General features: G+C 41.1%; 1 protein-coding gene across 4 annotated transcripts in view; it reads left to right on the top strand.

Moving 5' to 3' along the window:
- babam2 (BRISC and BRCA1 A complex member 2) overlaps nucleotides 1-18,282 on the top strand; it is a 54,077-nt gene extending 35,795 nt beyond the window's left edge. For all 4 annotated transcript variants that reach the window (XM_076300428.1, XM_076300426.1, XM_076300429.1 and 1 more), the window contains 6 exons: nucleotides 3,088-3,197; nucleotides 13,025-13,124; nucleotides 15,903-15,973; nucleotides 16,283-16,365; nucleotides 16,458-16,611; nucleotides 17,701-18,282. In XM_076300428.1, the coding sequence (XP_076156543.1) occupies nucleotides 3,088-3,197; nucleotides 13,025-13,124; nucleotides 15,903-15,973; nucleotides 16,283-16,365; nucleotides 16,458-16,611; nucleotides 17,701-17,764 (582 nt within the window). In that variant the 3' untranslated portion in view covers nucleotides 17,765-18,282. The remainder of the gene's footprint in view (nucleotides 1-3,087; nucleotides 3,198-13,024; nucleotides 13,125-15,902; nucleotides 15,974-16,282; nucleotides 16,366-16,457; nucleotides 16,612-17,700) is intronic.
- The last annotated feature ends 4,029 nt before the right edge of the window (nucleotides 18,283-22,311 follow it).

Raw genomic sequence — 22,311 nt, 5'->3', positions numbered from 1 at the left:
CAAGCTCACGCTTTGCCTGGTCTAGACTAGAAGCTTATGTTTTAAAGATTTAGAAGCTGGGCACGTAGCGCTCCAGAATCTGTGGTAGCAACCCCGCCCCCTGGTAAAACAAACGTGTTTGTCAGAGAGAAAAAAAATCTGATCATAAAATGTATCGTAAAAAGGAACGATGGTGTTGTAGAAATGTAGTGGAGTAAAAGTACAGATAATTGCTGTAAAATGTAACGAAGTAAAAGTCAAAAGTATGCACTATAAATTCTACTTAAGTAAAGTACAAATACGTGGAAAATTTACTTAAGTACAGTAACGAAGTATTTGTACTTCGTTACATTCCACCACTGACACGCACACACATACATTCACAGTAATCATACGTATGACACATACTCACACAGTAGACATATGTACGCATGCATGCACATGCACAAACACAGGCACATATGCAGGCACACACACAAGCACACACACACACACACACACACATAAACATAAACATGTGCACGCACACATGCACACAAGACTTTCTCAGAATTATGAACAGGCAAGATGGGGGTGGGGTTTTATAAAATGAATTTTACATGTAAAATGTATGAACTAATCATGTTTTGGTACTTGTTGTCTAGCAGATACCAGTGAGAATTGAGTGTGGATAATGCAATTTAGTGAGACAGAATCATATAGGCCTTTCAGCGTGATTTATTTTTGTGGAAAAAATGTGCTGGACTGGGCGGCGGTCATATTTTGTACCGCTCTGCGGTACATCTAGTTTTAAAAGGAATGCAAACTTTTTTCGATTATATAGGTAGTGTCTCCAGTAATTAGAGGTTACTAGAGAAATTGCACATTCTGTTATTGCCTACATGTGCTCTTTGTATCCTGGTTGCTGGTTTTGGTAAAATATTTTGTGAAAGTATGTGTATATACCCTTGTAATATACATTCTTGCCTATTTCTTGCATGGGACAGCCTTAATCTCTTACAACAATGGTAGATCATCTTTACTTTAGTTATTCACTTAATAACTTTCATTTGCTTAACAAGAATTATGAAAAAGTGAAAACCTGGGGTGTACAACGTTTTACACGCTTGCAAAATAGAAAACAAACCAGGCCACCTTATTTTTTGCTTCTGTTATCCTCAGCTCAAACAGAGTAATGATTATACAAGCACACACAGGACATAAGTATTCTCTGGAACTGGTTCTTTGTAAGTACACTTGTGTCATACACCTACCTCTTACCAGGAAATGCCTGTCTGAGCAGCTCCAAGGTAATTTGGAGATGATTTCAATTTCCTGGAGTTGCCAAACTGGTTATAGTGTGATGACAAGTTCTCACTCTCTCTTGCACGCACTCCCTGGCAACACATCAAACAATCAAACACCCTGACCATCCTTCAAACAGGCCCTCAAAACTCACCTCTTCAAACTTGCCTTTTCCTGTTAATTGACTTCTCCGGCTTTTCTCTTCTCATTGCCCACCTCTCTAGTTTTGTCTTCTGCTTTGTACCTGTGTGTTTTTTCTCTGTTTATGTACCTTGTCTGTGCTCTTGTGCCTATGTAAAAACTGTAAAGTGTTCTGAAAAGCGCTATGCAAATTAAATGTATTATTTGTATAAATATTATTATTATTAGTAGTAGTAGTAGTAGTAGTAGTAGTATGACTTTTTTTTTTCTTTTTGTATTATCAGACAGATCAACAGCTAGAAGAAATAGGAGTTTCCCCCCCATCAAAATGTTCTCTTCCAATTCCTTCCCAGAAAGCATGTTAGAACAGATTAAGACTTGGGACATGTTGACATTTGCAAACATTTCAAAGTGGTGAGATTGGCCAAATTAGCCATTTGGTCCAATTTCTGACATTGATATGGCATATGCAGCTCTGAAACTTGGTGCACATGCTAGCAAACATCATGTATTAGTAAGCAACCACTGAAAATATATTATGGTACTTTCACCATCTTTAATTAAGCTGCAGCAAAGGAGCTTTATCTTTTATATGTCTGTTAATGGATATTTTAGACATCATCTGTTATCTGGTGAGTGATTTATGACCTGATTCCATTGGTACAAATGTAAGAAAGCTTGTTAGAACTGAAGAAGGCACAGAGTGAGGCATCACATCGGGATGGCTGCTGACCAGGGTTGTCTCATCTGCCTCTTGACACACAATTATCTTCGACCTTAGTGTGCCTCGCTGAGAGCAGAGGGAGTTAGAATCACAGGCCATGGCTGGTGGGACTGTGTCTTTTCACATGCATGCCCAATGCAGTGGTGGGAAAGGTTTTTACAGAAGGCGCCAATTATTTCAAATGGATGAGTTCAAATGGACTGAAAGACATTTTATTAGAATGAGAAGACAGAGAAACTAAGGAGTCACAGATTTTCTGGACATGTCTGCACATGTCCACCAATTGTAATTGTCATCATGTTTAATAGTTTTTGTAAATGTTATGAAGAACGAGTACCCTTCTCACTTTTATTTTATTGTTATATTAAATTTATTGCAAATGGAATGCATTTATATAGCACTTCTCTACTTCTATGAGCACTCAAAGGGCTTTACATTTTAATGCCTCACATTCACCCATTCACACACACAAACACACTCATACACTGATAGCGGAGGCTGCCATGCAAGGCACCAACCTGCACCTCGGATGGAGTTTGGGGTTCAGTGTCTTGTTCTAGGATGCTTTGATAGGGTCTGGAGGAGCTGAGCTCAAACCGGTTACCTTCTGGTAGCCGAACGGCTACCCTACGGGTCATTCCACGTCAATTCAACCAGGGCCCACGCTGAAAAAATTACCAGGTGTACCTATGTTACCTGGTTGAATTGACATGGAATGACCCCTACAAAATGTGTCAAGATTAGTATATGTTGAACATGTACATGCAGTTTGATTTGTCATAGCATGAAGTTTGCTGGCCTGAACTAACATGGTATTAAACACTGTCAGGCTGTCCGCTATAGCCTGGCTAGTCTGTCATCTGACTCCTATGTGTACAGATGGGAGTGTGTTTGATATCTAATGGTTTTAGGAAGTCTGTTCTTTCCTAAATATTATGTCTGTGTGGCTTTCATTCCAGGACACAGCGCTGGACCCAGCTGAAGATGTTGCCCTTCTCTCCGTCAGTTTTGAAGATGCCGAGGCCACCCAAGTGTTTCCTAAACTTTACCTCTCCCCCAGTATCGAGCAGTAAGTCAGACTTCTAACAAATGTTCTGTATCATCTCATTTAAATGACTGCGTTTGTCCTCACAAATATGAAGGTCAGAAATGTAAACATTATCTGTATCTGTGGAACCGACGCTAGACTTGACACTATGAAAATGTAGGTTAAGGTCAGGAGTGATCCATACATGTCAAGAGCGTGCGGGCAGTTGACACACCCAGCCAACTGCCAAAGCTTGAGTGACTAAAGGATCCAACTTCCCCTTCTGCTCTTTACTTCTCCAAAACCTGGAGTGAATTAATCATCTTGTGTTTTTCCAAGCCACAACTTATTTGGAGACTGTCTGGACGTTATGCATTTGTCATATTCTCCAAACTAAATCTGTACTTTGGATTGGCTAAGTTCTGTCTTACGTTGGCCCCAACGTTGAGAGCGAAAGCACCTGGCTGAAACAAGGGATGCATGCACACTGTTGCACAAAACATTTCATAAAGATGTGGCTGAGTGCTCTAAGTGGGGAGTGCCAGGCTTGAGGTTTTATAGTGAAAGGTTTGGTTAACCGTCAAGCATGCTCCGTCACACCAGTGTGATGCCACTGTTGGAAAATTAATGTTCTAAAGAATATCTGTGTTCATGGAATTCAGCATGAAATTTTAAAATCTTAAATAGTTGCGGAATGTAATATTTTGTTAGCATGTTCAAATTCACACCCTTTAGCTGACCGGTAGCATTGCCAAGTATTCTTTTTCAAGTGATCGTGTCAGACTGTGAGAATACAGTTGTGAGAATAAGTTTACACACCCATGCTAAAGTTGACTAAAAAGAGGAATAAAAAATCATATTTTAGAAATTGATCTTAATGCCTTAATTAACTAAATGAGGAAAAATCCAACCTTTAGGACACCAATTTCCTTTGTGAATGAATAATGTATCGTAAATAAATAAATAAAATACAGGGGGTTATTTCATGGATCCAGGATACTATGCATCCTGATAAAGTTCCCTTGGCCTTTGGAATTAAAATAGCCCCACATCATCACATACCCTTCACCATACCTAGAGATTGACATGGTTTTATTTCAATTAGCCTAATAGCTGGTTTGGTTTACACTGAGAGATGATCTTATAGAAAGTACTCCATGAAATAACTGGCCTTTAAAAATAAAAATCTGCCTGCCTCTATGGGAATTTAACATAGTGTGGTGTACTTCTCCAATGAATAACCAGTGGTTCTAATTTAACTTATTGATTATTAACATTGTTTAAGCTCTGTCTATTTTGTTATGTCTTTTAATGTCTGTGTAAACCGAGTTGCCATTTGTGCCTGAAAATGCATTATACACTGCCTGGCCAAACAAAAGGTCACCGCCTGGATTTAACTAAGCAAATAGCCTCCCTGTGGGGGCAGTGCTATGATTTGGGGTTGCTGCAGTTGGTCAGGTCAAATTGTGAAAGAGTGGTTTAGGGAGCATGAGACATAATTTGTACACCTGGATTGGCCACCACAGAATCCAGACCTTAACCCCAATGAGAATATTTGGAATGTGCTGGAGAAGACTGCACAGTGGTCCGAATCTCCCGTCATCAATACAAGATCTTGGCAAAAAATGAATACAGGGCTGGACGGAAATAAATGTTGTGACATTTCAGAAGCTTGTGGAAACGATGCCACAGCGAATGCATGCTGTGCTCAATCAAAGCTAAAGGTGGTCCAACGAAATATTAGAGTGTGTGACCTTTTTTTGGCCAGGCAGTGTATAAATGAAATTGACTTTACTAGATGCAGTTATGAGACTTCCTCAGTGAGCTTAAGTTCCCACTCTGCTGGTAGTGTGGACGCCTCTTGGAACCTATGCAAAGGTGATTGTATTCAAGAAATTTGCATAAGCACCAGCTGGTCCTCTGCCAACATCTTCAATTGTTTGTATTCTCTGGATATCAGTTTTTGCAACTATGCTGGTTTGTGAAGGGTTACTTAGTTGCATAAGCACTGGGTGTTCCACGTGTTGCATAACTACATCCATTCTTCTGCAATCTGTTACACCCACTATTTTGCCAGCGGACATTTTATTAATTAATCGCTCGGTTATGGAGAAATTCTTCTTTCTTTCAAACAGACAAGGTCCACACCTTTCCTTAAAGGAGAAACCCAGCAAGTTTTCACATAGATCACATAGAAGTCACCAAGTACTGTCGGTACAAGAAAAAAAACCAAAACAATTGGTTTTACCTAGATCAAGTTGCTACAGCCAGTAGCTAATGCAGCCAGGCAGCTACAGCGCGGACCACCTCATAATACCCTTAATAAAATGTCTATACACAGCCCTACCTGAATTAATCTGCACCTCTTAATAGGCCTACTAGCACTAAAAATAGGCCTATAACTGGGCATCACATCAGTAGGCTATCGTAAAAGCACCAATATGTCTAAAACAAAAATGTTTTTTAATACTTCAAAATAGCATTTGATAAATTAACCTTACATTTTTCAGTAGCCATAATATGAAGTGTGAAGATTTAAACAAAATTTGGGTTGGTTCTTAGCGTGAGCTTTTACTGCCCAAGAAATTGGAACCGTGCTCGGAGTTTGAATTCTCGTTGTGAAATAAAAAAATAATATATATTAATTAATATTTAATTTATATAAATTAATATTTAATTTATTTATTTACTCAAGCGCCCGATGGCATAATCAAGTTCATTTCAACAACGTATTTTCTTAACAATATATTATTAAATGTAGCCTTACAGTAGGCTCATAAGAACATCTGTCTGTCTGAGAGCGAGAGAGAGATAGAGAAGGAGAGACAGAGAAAGAGAATAAGTTTTCTTTTTATCCCTCCTTTTTTTGTACCTTTATGAGGAATCTGGCCCGACTCACTGTCAATCTCCTCATTATTAGTAGAACTAGAGTTAACATCTGCCTCTTTTCTCTTCAGAGAACCTGTTGCCATTCACCGATCCATGTTGTGGTTCTAACCAGTTCTTCTAACCGTTAGCGCTTAGCGGCACTGCACTTGAACGTCACATACTAGTGCCACTAGCCTTTTAGTCACACAATAATCACACAATAACTTTACTATTTAATTTACATTTAAATTTGATATGAATATACATATTCTAAGAATATATGTTAGCATTTCCTGGTAAAATAAAGGTTTAAAAAAAATATTTTATATTTTATTTTGCTTTTCCACGGACCACCTGCAGTACCCTCACGGACAACTAGTGGTCCGCGGACCACAGTTTGGGAATGACTGCACTAGAGTGTGGCTACCCGACCCGAGCCTGACGGGTCCCTGAAATGTCACAACATTTATTTAAAATTCCAGGTCTGCTTTACATGATGCAAACGTTCTTCCTGTGTGCAAGATTTGTTTATCGTGACAACTCATTTCAGGCATGCCGCCTGAAATTCACACGCGTTGTCACGACTACATAAACAAATGGTTATACACATTTCGCACATATGCACATAAGCACAGTCTTGGGTGACGTTAAAAAAAGTTGTTAGCCTATCAGGAGATTTTAAGATTATTTGCGTTGCATATAACACGCTCTGTAAATTCACAATTTCGTCGCCGTTTAAAAAAAAAAAAAAACATAGTCCAGTATTTCTTTCGAAATTGAAATGAAGTTGTATGCAACAGCAAACCTCCTCTTCGTAGAGATCCTCTGCCATCCTGCTATGTTTTTTCTTTCCTGCTCTTCTCTGCTGCTCAATCAGAGCCTCTTCCTTCAACAGGAGGCTACCTCACGCGAGACATCACGTCATGTGATATTTCAAAATTCCAACCTGTTAGTAAGCTAGGGTTTGCTGTTGCATACAACTTCATTTCAATTTCGAAAGAAACACTGGACTATGTTTTAAAAAAAAAAAAAAAACGGCGATGAAATTGTGAATTTCCAGAGCGTGTTACTCCACACTCGGCAATCGACTCCTACAGACTTTCCCCTAAAGAAGCCAGCTGCAGCAGAAACATTTCCGGAAAGGTACTGGCTTGATGAAATTCATTCTGGACTTTCTATCCGACCACATAAAGACCTCGGGATACTTCGGTTTGGCTTTAGGGACCCTCTACTCACTACCATGTAAGTGTAATGTTGTTTGGAACTGTAGAAGAAGTATAAAAATAGTGTTTTGTAGCGGCGATATTACATGCCCGGGTCACTTCCAGGCAAACGAGTTTTGACTAAAAACGGTAAAATCGAACTTTCTCAAAACACATCTGAATGACATGATTTTGATGTCAACTCAACGTATGTACTCCCAATCATCCGTAAATTGATCTAAACTGCATTTTACTCCGGATAATTCCTTTAATGTGCGCTGTGTGTGACCTGCGTGCGTGCACGCTCATCTGATTCTGTAGACAATTTGTTGTGTGTTCCATTTAATGGGCTAAAAAGACAGGTTATCCTTTACGTTTAATCACTAGCATGGGAATAACTGAGGCATCATCTGTGTCGGGCTCGGGTCGGGTCGGGTTCGGACATAAAAATGAAAATGCCTGTCGGGTTCGGGTCGGGTTCGGACGCAACTCTGTCGGACGTGGGCCGGATTCGGACAGAAATTTGCAGCCCGATCCGCACTCTAATGTACACGGGAGCTCACGGGTGCTCTCATGACTTCACCACAGGTGTACCTCAGGGATCAATACTTGGGCCCCTTCTATTTCCCATGTACACCACTTCCTTAGGTGATATCATCTGCTCCTAAGGACTCTCCAATCACTGTTAAGCAGCTTGATGCAGATGGTACTCAACTTGTCTGTCTTTCTCACCAGATGACTGATATTTCAATTTGAATGAAAAATCATCACCTTTCAGATCACTCTTTCCAAAACTGAGCTCCTGGTATTCCCAGCTAATACAGCTATCCCCAACAGATCAACATTCAGCTTGATTCATCTTCATTGGCCCCAGCTATGACTGCACATAACTTGGGTGTCATCATTGATGATCATCTCAATTACTCTGTATTTACTGAGCGTGTAGCCTCAGTCAGGAAGTCATGTAGATTTACACACACACAATGTAAATGCAATGTACGGAAGATCAGACCTTACTTCATGCAGTATTCCACACAACTTCTTGTGCAGGTCATGGTCCACTCCCTCCAAATTGGACTATTAAAGTGAAATATTGGCTGACATATCTGCATGTGTAGTGAGACCTTTATGGATGATTCAAAATGCAGCAGCGCGTCTGGTCTTTGATCAGCCAAAGAAAACACTATTGGTTACTCTTCATTGGCTTTCTACAGCAGACAGAATTCATTTCAAATCCCTCACTCTGGCCTACAGCACCCTGGATCAGCACCTTCTTATCTTAATAATATGATCCAGCTTTTTTGCCTATATGTGATGCATTTCCTGGAAGGCTTTTCAGCCAGCACAAACTAGTCCGATGGACGATCACCTGCATTGTTTTAGCGTACCTGTTTACACGGACCCGGTTGGGTCTTACACCTAGTGAATGAGCATGTTAAAATGCTGAAGAATTTATGCGTGTGTCGAAGTTGAATAAAGAGTTGCCCTGTTGGGCATAAACAGGATATTTAGTGTCGAAGTGAACACGAAAGGAGCAGAATATACTGTAACAGAAGATGCCGTTACTGATGTTCCACCGAAAATAAACAAGCTGGCCCTCACAACCGTTGCAGTCCTTTAATCCTTAAAGGTGTGGGTTTTTTTTAAACATTCTAACATAAAATTCCGTTCCAAAATATAAGTTATTGTGTATTTATATGTAGCCTTATAATATGAGCTAAAATACCTGGGGACCCTCCTTGAAAAGCCTACAGTCTGAATCCATGATACTATACTTTTATACTATAATATTCCCCCAAGACACACAACTGGGCGCATACCCAGATGGTAGCAGTTGCCTATTTAAAGAGACTCAGCAGTCAACTAAAGTGGCATTTATCAATGTACAGAGAGGCGGGGCAGGGGGTACAGCTAATGAGGGCAGCTTAAATTCGATTCCTTCTGTCACAGTAAGTTTTCAGATTGAACACTTTTCTCCCTTGCATACAAACGACTGCTGATGATACGCTGCCCCAATTTATTTGGTGTGTAGAGTTTTAAATATTTTTGCTTACTGCTTACCTTTCTGGCATATCCCTGCATCTTATGTGTGGAAAAATTAAATATTAGAATTGTCTTGTTGAAGGTCTCATATCATATGCTAAGATTTTGCTACCAAGGTGATGCAAACCAGACAGAGTTCCCAAGGAGAACATGGTGAAATAGTTTCAAATAAGACGGATGGTTGCATATACATCAGGCTGTAGCAGTCTCACCCTTTATTTCTGCCCCTTGCTGAAGTGCTGAAGTGCTAGGTTCTGTCTGGGGGTAATACTGGGGGCTATCCATACAAAGACCATCTTGGCAAACAAAAGGAATTTTGCCTGTGTCAGCTTCTGGACAGACACTGTCCCCCAACCCCCCCCCCCCCCACACACACACACACACCTCTAGCTTCCCCTCCCATGCCGGCCTGCATCTATTCAGCTTGGCTTGAATGTGGGGGAGTGGGGGGGAGTGGGGGGGGGGGACATGTCCGCTCTCTGGCCATGTCACATTGGATCAATCAGAGACCACACTGCCTTTGCCCCGCTGCATTACAGGGCTGTACTAATGTGTGTCTGCGTGGAGTTGACCTTGCCAGGGTGGTTTTACATTAGTGTGCTGAGCACTAGGGAAAGGAAATAAGGAAACTAAAATGGTCTTGACTTGAAGTGTGTGGGTGGAGTGAGGTGGGTGGGTATGTATTTGGGTGAGTACCTATGTGTGTAGTGGCTTTGGATAAAAGCGTTATAAGTGTTAAAGCGAATAAATTTAAATTTGTGTGAGTGTGTCAGATGGCCATGTTTGATGACCATGTGAGGGATGTGTGGAGCAGCATGTTTGTGTCCGTGTGTGTGTGTCCGTGTGTGCGTGCATGTGTGTGTTCTGTAGTGGGAGGCTCTCCCTATCTGGAAGGACACTCAGGGCATCCAACTAATGGGTCGGTCAGATTACACGATTTCAGCCTGCTTTTGCCACAATTTTGTCGTAACCGATAAGCCGATGTTAGAATTTTGGGGGAATCTCTTGACACTTTGTTGACTGTGACACTATGATAACACGCAATGTGAACAATAGGTTGCCTCTTGTAATGTGGCCAACCTCCTGACCAAGACGCGGCAGGAATGTTTGGTTCTATAATCGCCTTGTCTGACATGGTCAATCCTAAAAGATCATCATGGAAGACAAAAAAACCTAATACCTCACTTGGGCATCTATAATATCTGTACAACAGCAAATGTATGTATTCAACTGAAAGTGGACATGTTAATACACTAATGTACAGTAGCTGTGTGTGTGCGTGCGTGCGTGCGTGCATGCTTGCGTGTGTGTTTGTGTGTGTGTGTGTGTGTGTGTGTGTGCGTGTGCGCATGTGTGTGTGGAGTTTCTGTATGCCCTAGGCTCTGTTGTTGAAGTGGTCTTGTTTCTGTTGTTTCTGAGTTACTTTAGGGGCAGACAGTGAAAAAGACAGCACCTCTGAAGACATTGCAAAAGACAGCACCTCTGAAGTTTTTGTGTTCGTCTGTTTGTTTGTTTGTTTGTTTGTTCCCTGGCTTCTGCATGCTCATGGAACACTCACTCTGGTTCGACATCCCCTCTGGCACAAAGAGATGGAGAAAGAGAATGAGTGGGACTTTAAAGGCATGCAGTATTGCAAGGTCACTAGGAGCTGTAGTATCAAGGCAGTGTGGAATACCTCACTAGGCCTCCACTCTTTTGCTCCTCTCTCCCTCTCTCTCTCTCTTTTTGTCTCTCTCTGTTCCACTCGTTCTCCCTCTCTCTCTCTCTGTCTCTCTCTCTCTCGCTCTCTTCCACTTGTCCCCCCCCCCTCTCTCTCTGTCTCTCTCTCTCTTCCTCTTCCTCATTTTTCTGCTTCTATTCTTCGGGCCTTGTCTTCTGAGGCAAACCCTTGTGAGCGCAGCTCCGTGTCTGCTTGCCTTACCTCTGGCACTATAAACAGGAGCGAAACCGCGGTGATGCTGACTGATGTTCTACTCCCACTCCGCTGTTAAACATTATCATCCCAAAAGCTATCAACTTTCCCCTCATTTGATAAACATTGATGGTAACTCATTTTGGCTACCGCCATTTATAGGTGTATATGTGTATATATCCAGTGAGAGAGTCTGAATACAGTCTTGACATTTTATGCTGTTGTTTCTATTTTTATGTGGGCATATTTTTGAAGTTGTTAAACCTCAGTATACTGTGACTCACTCATTCACTGGTTTCTCACTTGGGCATCACACAGTATTACATAAAGGAAACAAGTGGGCACTGCTTATGCCCTGATGTGCAATATTATTTCAGAGGAATCATTTCAGATACTTCAGGTTTACAAAATAAAATACTCGTATGCACTGTATGTTTATGCAGGTAAAAAATACAAGGTGAAAAAATGGCACTCAAGGCACTGTACAGAACCCAAAAGCGGAAACCTCTTACAGAAACGTCTTCTTAACAGGAAGGAACATTGAGCAGAACGCCTCTCATAAGGGACCCATCTGCCTAAGGCCAGCCAGATGAGGGGGATGGGGAAGAGGCAGAGAAAATCAGAAGAAAGCTGATATATTCATACATACATGTTTTCACACATATATCATACATTTAAACATGCATACATGCAAGGGGAAAAAAGGTGTCAGGCATAAACATAATCTGGAAAAAAAACGTATTGAAAAATAACTGAACACTCCGTTGGCAGTTGATAAATATATCTCAAGTGCTTTTAATAGCATAAAGTCCATACTGTTGATTAATAAGCTGGATCACATAGGGGTGGACCACCCGCCTGACAGCATGGATCCTGCACTACCTTATAAAACGACCACAGTATGTGAGGGTACAGGGTTGTGAGTCCAACATGATTGTCTAGGGAACAATTCTAGCTCACTTCCTTTTCAGCCTCTACACTGCAGACTTCAAGCACATCTCGGCACACTGACACCTGCAGAAGTTGGATTCTTTGTCTGATCGTTTTGTCTGGGAATCACAGGTAGTCAAGAGAACTGACCCAGATTACATAGAATTGACCCCAGAGTTTTGTGGGTCGGTGTCAACAGAATCACCTTCAGATCAGTGCAGGAAAAACCAAAGAGCTTGTGGTGGACTTCCATAGGTGGAAATAACCTTCTCAGAAAGCAGTGAATATCCATGTAATGGACACTGAGATGGTGAAATCCTATAAGAATCTTGGCGCTCATCTGCATAATAAACTGGACTAGTCAGACAATGTACACCCAGAACAGGACAGAGCAGGCTATATCTACACTGTGGAAACGCAGGTCTTTGGACTGGCACATTGATTGACTGTGCTGTTCCAGCAGATCTGTGGCTTGTCTGAATATATTAGCGAAGATAACAGCGGGCGCAGTGAAGCTCGCAGGGTTATGCAGGAGGAGCTATTGATGCCATCTGCTTGTATAGCCCGGTGATGCTGCCACATGACAAAGATGTGTCATTCCCATTCCTTGCATAACATTGCAGTATTTTGATTAAAAGAAAACCACACATCATCATACATGTATGTAAAGTTTAGCATATAATTTCAGCTAGTGAAAGGAATAGCTTTCGCTGGAAAGTTTGATGCACACTGTCTGCAATACTCTTCTATCGCACCTTTCACCACTCTTCCTAGTGCAGTTCCTCTCCCCCTTTTCCAAAATTGCCATTTGGCTACTTTCCCTTGCCGCATATGAAATATAATGTGAAGATATTATGTAGACTTTGTTTTTGTAGTGATGAATGTTTACATTTTTCTCCCTCTCTATGTCATAGTGCCCTTGGAGGCTCTTCAGCACTACACATCCCAGCATTCCCTAGTGGAGGCTGTCTTATAGACTATGTGCCGCAAGTGTGCCAGTTACTCACTAATAAGGTAAGTTAGATATGTCTGTTGTTGTTTTGTGGTTGTGTGTTTCTATCTCCGGTAATTATGTGTGCAATTATGTTGTCATGTCTTTGTCAATGTTGTAAACAGGCTGTTAGGGTTCATGAGCCCCCATGTTCATGCCCCCAGAGTGAAGCATTAGCTGGTTGGCAGCTCTAGCTATTAGCAGCAGCAAGTCGAACTTGGTTGAACCGATTGTTTTCTTTTTTTTTTCTGTAGCGACAATATTTAGTGACCTCGAGAAACAGAGATCGATGTGAAATACCGCCGGAATTCTCCTTTAATAAATGCCATGTTGAAGAATGTCGAAGGCATTTGACCTCTGTGTCACCTTGTTTTATACCTCAATAAAACAGGAAGTTATGGATTACAGCTTGAAACTCCAGACACTCTGATTTACTTAGTGGAACAGAAATGCGAAAAATGCATCAGTTACATTCTGTTTATACGATTTCAAGGGATGCTAGTAATTGTGGCATGATGTGATTTTTATATAGATAATTGTTTCTTGCATGCCTGCTGCTATTGGTTACACCTGTTCCTGTGTAGGGGACTCTCTCCTGCCCCCACTGAATACAGCCGTGTAAATCATGTCATCATGTCACATGCATTAATCCACATTTCATCCTAACCGCAGAAACATAGCCTGCAGTAGACTCTGTCTGTGTATCAATGCGCATTTGTGTGTGTGTGTGTGTGTGTGTGTGTGTGTCACATTCTGCAATATGCACAGGCTTGTTTTGTGGGGGTGTGGGGGAGAAACCAACAGAGTCAGTTGACTCATATCATAGACTGGGACCTGGTAGGGACAATGTGCTATATTCACATTACCATTGCATATTTTAGTCCCATTCCAGGCCCACCAAACATAATCCTATCTGACCTGTTCCTATGGATGCATTTTAATCCCACGGAGGTCATTCAGTAATAATGACCTTCACACTTACAGACCTGTCCAGAGGCTCTGTCCAGTAGCACTGTCTGTGCTCATCCCCCAACCCCCTACTCCTATCCCCACTCACTTGCCCTCTGCAGTCGTCAACAACCAGGAGGGGTACCCGGTTAATATGCAGCCAAGCATCCTGCCTTACAAACACAGAGTAGTTATTTCCAGTACAGCTACTGAGGGACCTATGCAGCTGTGGACAGTATGATACTGTAGAATTATACCACGGTGAAATGAGAGAGAATCTGTAACATATTCATGTAAATGCTCACAGATCCATTACCATCAGAAATATATATATATTCTTAACATAGTGTTGAGAAGGTTTCGGGAAACACATCCAAATGTTAAAATATAACTTCCAAAAAACATAGTGTTGAGAAGGTTTAGAGAAACACATCCAAATGATAAGATATACTGTAACTTCCAAACAACATAGTGTTGAGAAGGTTTAGAGAAACACATCCAAATGATAAGATATACTGTAACTTCCAAACAACATAGTGTTGAGAAGGTTTAGAGAAACACATCCAAATGATAAGATATACTGTAACTTCCAAACAACATAGTGTTGAGAAGGTTTAGGGAAGGTTTCACAGCCGTGTTCTCTTTGGGAGGTGTAACTTGACAGTCTAAAAAGTTTGAATTGTGCATCAAAACAGACAGTGTCAATATTTCGCAATATAAACTTTGAGTGTGTGTGTGTCAGGTCAGGTACAGTTTGTTTAGTTAGTTGGGTTTTTTTATGCGTTAAAACCTCCATTATACTGAATGAAGCTTGTGATGACTTTTTGTTGACTTTTCTTGTACACATTCCAGCCATGTTTGAGTATGGTTTCAGTTGCGGAGGCCATTCAGTCAAATTGTATAGAGCAGCGGTCCCCAACCGTAGGCTACGACATGAGTTTTAAAAAAATGCATGCACACTAAATTAAATTTAATTCGCAATAATGTCACGTTTTTACATGGCATAGGCCTATATGCAGTTGTTTGATTGCACGCATGTTTGCATTTTGCAAGGTCTATTTTCTTACGTCTGTCTGTCCCGCCTTCAACACTTTTACATATTGCCTTCAGCGCTGCGCAGCCTCAGGTCAGCTCACTTCACCTTCTTAGCGAACGGTAGTGTCACACGCAGTTAGCTAAACTGCTAGAATGAGCAACAAAAAACTGGCCAGAGTGTTTGAGTTGCGAGAGCCGCTGCAGAGATTTCTTACAAAAAAAAAGTCACCGTTAGCTGCACATTTTAGTGATGAGGACTGGGTGTCAAAACTCGCTTACCTGTGTGACATATTCGGGTTGCTTAATGCCTTCAACCTGTCACTCCAGGGGAGAATGACGACTGTCTTTAAACTGGCAGATAAAGTCGCTGCATTTAAAGCCAAGCTTGATTTGTGGGGACGAGTGCAGAAAAGCAGAATATCCCGAGATAGCCGTAAAAGCGCTAAAAACGTTGCTACCATTTCCCACCATCTATGCGAGGCCGGGTTTTCGGCAATGACTGCAACTAAGACCAAATTGCGCAATCGACTGGACATTTCAAACACACTGAGGGTGTCACTGTCTTCCATCACCCCCAGATGGAACTTTCTTGTTGCAGGGAAACAAGCACAGGGCTCAGACTGATTATATTCGTAATGCACGTTTAGTTCCCATGTTTTGTTCCCATATTTTATATATATAAACCGGTCCATGGTACATAAAAGGTTGGGGACCCCTGGTATAGAACACATTTGTCATCTGTCCTATGGTCGATGTGCTTCAGCATCTGTATCAGACTGTCAACAGTTCTTCTTACAACCTCTCTCTGTAAATTATAGGTGCAATATGTCATTCAGGGCTACCACAAAAGAAGAGAATACATTGCAGCCTTCTTGAGTCACTTTGGAATGTGAGTTCCTCAGTCCTGTGCTAATGTATTGTAGATGTTTTCTCTGTTCTATGTAATTCTATATAGAGTGGAGCATATGTTAACATGTAATAATAGCACTGGTTAACACTTCACTTGGATAGTCCGCCCACAGTGACTTGACAGATCATGTGAAGAATGACCTCATACTGTAGCTCAAAAACAACATCACTCCATGGCCCTGACCTGTGTGTTTGTGTGGCGTGTGTGGGCGTGTGTGTTTTGCGTGGTGCGCTTACATGCATGTCTGTACGTGTGTGTGTGTGCGTGTGTGTGTGTGTGTGTGTGTAGGGGAGTGGTGGAGTATGACGCCGTGGGTTTCACTAAGCTCACACTTCTCCTCATGTGGAAAGATTTCTGTTTCCTAGTCCACGGTGAGTGATTTTGAGTAGATTGAGCCTGAAGTCTGTTTACAACATCAAAAGTGCTCCTCCCACACTGACTGACCTCTTCTCTCCCCTTACAGTGGATCTGCCTCTTTATTTTCCACGAGACCAGCCCACCCTGACTTTCCAGTCTATCTACCACTTCACAAATAGCGGTCAGCTCTACTCACAGGTGCAGAAATCCTACCCCTATAGCCCACGTTGGGATGGCAATGAAATGGCCAAAAGAGCCAAGTAAGTCATCGAATAAATAATCGAGTTGATAAATGCATAGAATAGGTTATTGTCATATGTTAGTCTTTGCCTGAGGCACATGGGAACTATATCCACATTTCTACTGATGGTTTTGGTAGGCTCCAGAAGGATTTTTGTGCTTTTTTATTATTATACCATTATAATACAATAATGTATTGCGAAATTAAAATACAAATTGAATCACTCACTTGCTGGCGCAGTTTGAGCTTTCCATTGACCCCCCCCCTTGCCTTTCTGAGCGTACAGCATACAGGTATACAGTACATTCCCTCATCTGTGGGTCTTTACATTTTTTGAAGTACAGGCTTTGCACATTGTTCTGCAAGCGTTATCCCATTTTTTCTTTGTTTATGCATCATCTAGGTTGGTTAGCGCTTCGTGACTGTAGTGCCTCAGATTATGCCAGGAGGATTATGATTGGGGTTTTTGATTTTGAATAGAACTTTGGGTAGGGCTTTGTCTGGGGCATCGAAGAACACTCACTTTACTGTTTTTGAACCGTGCCAGTAGGACTTAACCTTGTGCCGTGCCCTTTAATCAAGCCTTAGTGTTACTACAGACTCCAACAAGTTCTCTCACCATATTGGGATTTGTTTTCCCATGTATTCTCCTCTGAATACGGAAAGGTTTCAAAGTCCACACAGATGAGAAATATTCCCACGGCATGATGTTACCATTGCAATGCTTTTCCTCACTTGAGTATTTGAATCACTTTGGCCCTTAAGTCTTTGATGTCTCTGTTATTTCACAACGTGACTGATGACTCTTAGACAGAGTGCTTTTTATATCTAGAACAAGACCTCTACTCTAAACCACTCATACTGCATGTGGTCATTCCTTTTTTATTTCAGTAGACAATCTTCTTATTTTGTATCTAGAAATAATACAGCATAACTGATAACAATGACAATACCAATGGGAGACAAAGTGTGTCAGTATCTATAGTAATCAAGATGATGATGATGACTTGAGTGGGGTTGAATACTTCTTCAAGGCATTGTGTTGCATGTCTTGATTCTCACTCCTGCCTTCCTTTCCTGTTCCCGTTCTCATCTCCCCTCTCTACAGGGCCTACTTCAGGAGCTTTATTCCTCAGTTTCAGGAGGGGGCCTTTGCCAATGGAAAACTATAGTGTTCACCTGACTTTGGCTTCTGTGCGCATCAGTGCATGTCGATGTTTGAGTCAAGCGTTTTGAATTTACTGTGGGACATTTTGAAATTATAGTACTTGGACTATGGTCTGTTCTTGGAGGTAGCATCTGTAAAATGAAAACATGGAAAAAAGGGGATACGCATGCTAGGGACTACAATACCCAGAATTCATGTCTGCACACTAGTGTGCAAGAGCCAAGTGGCAAGCATGGAGGAGGACCTATGAAGACCTCTGGGGCAACTTTAAGGATCTTACTGACTGGAAGTTGAATTCATCTTGGAATCTGCACCCAAAAACAAAGAAGATGTTTTGCTGCACATTTACCTGCTTATGTAGATTAAATAGAAATTCTACTTTCTTAGACTACAATTTGCTACACAATGGGCAAAATTATATGTAACTATTCTAAATCTGTGTGACTTATTATGCTGAAAAATGGTTTGTTATGTAAGATTTCTTTGTCGCCTCACACTGTTTATAAAATACTATATCACTGACGTGATTTTCTTAGTCGTTTTGAGTTTTGAACTGGCCTATGCATTACTGGGTTATATACCTGGATAGATTGGAATTATTAGGAACTCAATTCTGATGGTGATCCTGTGATCAAGTGCTGAAGTGCTGAACTCGTAGCAAATCCAAATGAGCTAAGTTGAGAAGTACACATAAGATGCATACAGTACTGTGCTGTGGGTAAGGGAGTTTGTAAATCTAAATCTACCAGGCCCACATTGTTTCTTAACGATTTGGAGGCAGGTCACTTGTGTAGGAGTTATTAAAATGATCTACCTAATTTGAGCTATGACGGCCAAACATGTCCAAAATATAAATAACTGATTTGATCTGTTTTCTGCTTTCAGCAATGACCTTAAGACTTCTTCTCATTTTAAAACATCTGTTTCTAAGTAAGTTAATGATTAGGGGATAATATGCAGTCGCCAAACCCATTAATTCAACTGAACATAGGTCTGCTCTATTGTGCTTATCAGTCTGCGAAATTGGCCCCAAGCCCAGGTTTGGAAGGCTTTCTTTAGCTCCTCCACATTGGCCTGAAACATTCTTCATCCATGGGAAGGGCTGTGTGTCAACATAAGGTAAGCCAAACAGTGTGTTAAAGAGTTACTCCTCTTAAGAGTCAACTGAAAGACGTGGTAAGGTCTTGTAATGTTCTGTGTTAAGAGTAAGAGTGTACATTTTCAAATGAAGGATTTAATACAAGCAGAATAACTGTTGGAAAGGCAGCTGTGTGTGTGGACGTGAGTGTGTGTATGTGAGTGAGTGTGTGTGTGGACGTGAGTGTGTGTATGTGAGTGTGTGTGTGTGGACGCGAGTGTGTGTGTGTGTGGACGTGAGTGTGAGTGTGTGTGTGTGTGAGTGCGTGCGTGTGAGTGTGTGTGAGTGCGTGTGTGTGTGTGAGTGCGTGCGTGTGAGTGAGTGTGTGTGAGTGCGTGTGTGTGTGTGAGTGCGTGCGTGTGAGTGAGAGTGCGTGTGTGTGTGGACGTGGATGTTGTTTTCATCTCTAAACATGACTATCATTGTCAGCGGCCTCTCTTGGCCCGAGGGCCAGCCCTCTGCTATATTTACTATTTGTAATGCAGGGACTGTCACATTGAATTGGGAACTACAAGATGTATCTGGAGCATTTATTAGCTGCAGATCCCTTAATAATAAGATGTTACAATGTGAGATTGTTTTTTTTTCCAACTGATATAACCTCCCTCTGCCTATACAGAGAACGAAAGGGAGGATGTTGTAGTTTCCCACTATAAATAAATATGCCTGAAACGGTTTCCTCTTTCCTTGGTATTTACAGTACTCTAAAAATAATGATAGACATTAATTAATCGTCTTCATTAGAGCATGTATTTATCGACTAGTTTTAGCCTCCTGTGTAGTAACATACTAGACTCCACCAAGATATGTGAGTAAGGGAGTTCAGCCTACTCACTGTATCAAAATATAGTATAAGTATAGATGAAGAAGTATAAAATGGAGAAGCATAAAACGGAGAAGTAGATGGCTTAGCCCTCAAATAAGTCTAGCTGGAGCTGGGCTGGGAAGATGATAGGGAAATACTTTTTTTTTTTTTGTCGGCAGCACCAGAGGCCTTGTGCTTGCCAGCTCTGGGTTTAATTCCTCAAATCCATTAATCCTGCCTTATTTCAGAGATCTGTGGCAGCAGGCTGGGAAAATTAAGGAGTTGAAGCCAGGGCTGATTTAAACAAAATTGTGATTCAGTAATTGGTGTAACATTAACACCCCTTGGCTGTTTGCACCTCTGGTAGTTCATGATGGGCATCACATGATGATGAAGGTGCTACGCACAATATCACTCCATTTACAGATTCTTGAAATATGTCACATTAGATTTACATACAGGAGAAGGATATGTTGTTTGCTAGCCATTACACAAGGTAAAATGCATCGCATCATGTTTGCTGGCATTACTTTTTAGGCTGGTTCTGATACTTTATTGGTATTCACATCACTCTTTGAGTACTACTATCAATAAGATCTCTAGCCTAATTGCACTTGTCTTTAGTCATTAACAAAAAAAAAGGAATTTGCATGTTGGTTCTTAAATAGTGACAAACATTTAGTTTAGTTTATTAAACTTATTTATCACAGGGACAAAATGTACAAAATGCAGCAAAGTACGTTCAGTGGAGACTGCGGGTAACACACATAGTGCCTGTGTAGTAATGAAGAATGGTTTTGTTCACTATGCAGCCGGTAGTATACGTGAATGTATGCAAATGCTTGGACAAAAAAACAAGTATATCCCAGGCCTTTACCTTCATAAGTTGCCCTGTGAATTTGTTTCTAAGACGTTTGTATATTAATTGGTCAGTTTCTAATGTCAATATGTCAAAATGACATTTCTTCACTTCGCTGTGGTTTTAGTTCCACCTCAGAAATTGAGAAAGAGTCCACATAACAGGTGCATGAAAAAAGGGAACCTGATTGAAAACCACTTTGCCACTCTGAATCACCATTATTTCATGAGACGCTAAGTAGACAGGGCAGAAGAGAGTGCAGGACGCAACTGGAGCGAAATGGGGAACATTGCACAGGCCTGAATCTGTCATGACAAGGCACACGCCTCCTATGCCTGTTTACAATGGCCAACTTCTTAAGCTGTCAGACCAGGCTAGTCACTTTTTGGAGTCTCCTTTAGTTATCGTATTCCTCAGGTAGTAGTCGTTGGAGGAACAGAAAAGGTGGAAAACAATGTCTTATATATTTATTTCTTCCTTACATATACAACTTCTTACATATTTCACTGCTTTTTTTTGTCTTACTCTGGGCTATTTCCAGTTCTAACGTGTGGAAATTCAGAATGACATGAGGAGGAGGATTTTTTTTTCCTTTCCCCATTTTATTCGGGCTTCTCTTTCTGCCTCTTTTTTCTTTCCTTGGTGGAGGAGTGTGGGGGCGGGAGAGGATTGAGGATTGTGATTTTCTGTAGTGGTGGCGCACAGGGATGTGGCTTGAGTTGTTGACGTGAGCCATGTTTGGGATGATGGAGCTGAGAGGCTTAGCTAATTTGGGAGTGAGCGAGAGTGGAGGGATTTGGCGCCTTTTGTTACAGCCCGTTTGATCTAAAAGTGCAAGAAAAATGGCCCTGAAGATGTCATGGAAATTAGAGAATTACTGTTCTCCCCCCACATTACATTGCAGAACCACACTGCATGCAATTTATAGAATGTTGCAGATACCAACTGCTGTAATAAAATTCTGATTGTTAATTGCCAATCAGGCTCCTCCTAGTTTAGCATCGAAATCCAGAAGAGAACACCACTAAGCTGATAAACATTCAACATCAACATTCAACATCCAGTAGCCTATGTTATTTTTTGTTTTTGAAAAATAAAAATGAGGGAGTGTTGCTTTAGGCTTGAATTAATAATATGAAGGCTAAATGTATGGCAACCACTCTCCACCAAGAAAATGAAATAAAAAAAATCCATGGCATGGAAAGAAACACCTTTGTAACAGAAGTCCAGTATTTGTAATAATGTATTAAATCAAGTCACCATATTGTGTGATATTTTTGGACATGAGGTAAATGTTTGGTCTTCGCATGGACATCATGAAATTTTGTAGATACTATCAGTCTTACATGGATGAGCTCATATTGTAATTTTAGTGAAATTACACACAGGCCAATGCATTTCTGTATGAGAGTGAGTTTGTGTTAGAGTATTACATAAATTTTGAAAGTTGGCTACATACAGTTTAGTTGCCTTGTTAGTTCCAGCATCAAAGTAGTTGGTCACCCTACTTTTCCGAGACTAAAAATCTATTGTGCCCCCCCCCTGCCAGCTCACCCCTGTGGACCTGTCAGTTAGAATTGACTTACATCTGACTGAGGGCCTGTCACAATCATAAGAGACATATCTTGGTGGCCCATGTCACAGCTACACCTGTCAGGTGGACTGACGGTAGACTGAGTCACGCATGTACAGGTACATTTAAAATGATGGGACAGGACGAGGCTTCTGCCTGTGGAGTTGGTGAAAGAT

Source organism: Alosa pseudoharengus, unplaced genomic scaffold (assembly GCF_046254945.1).
Source record: "Alosa pseudoharengus isolate Yale_2024_CS ecotype anadromous, Long Island Sound unplaced genomic scaffold, YU_APseudo_1.1 YU_APseudo_1.1_scf_22, whole genome shotgun sequence".
Lineage (NCBI taxonomy): Eukaryota > Metazoa > Chordata > Actinopteri > Clupeiformes > Clupeidae > Alosa > Alosa pseudoharengus.
Note: the sequence above shows the minus strand (reverse complement) of the source record. Positions and strands in the feature narration are given on the sequence as shown.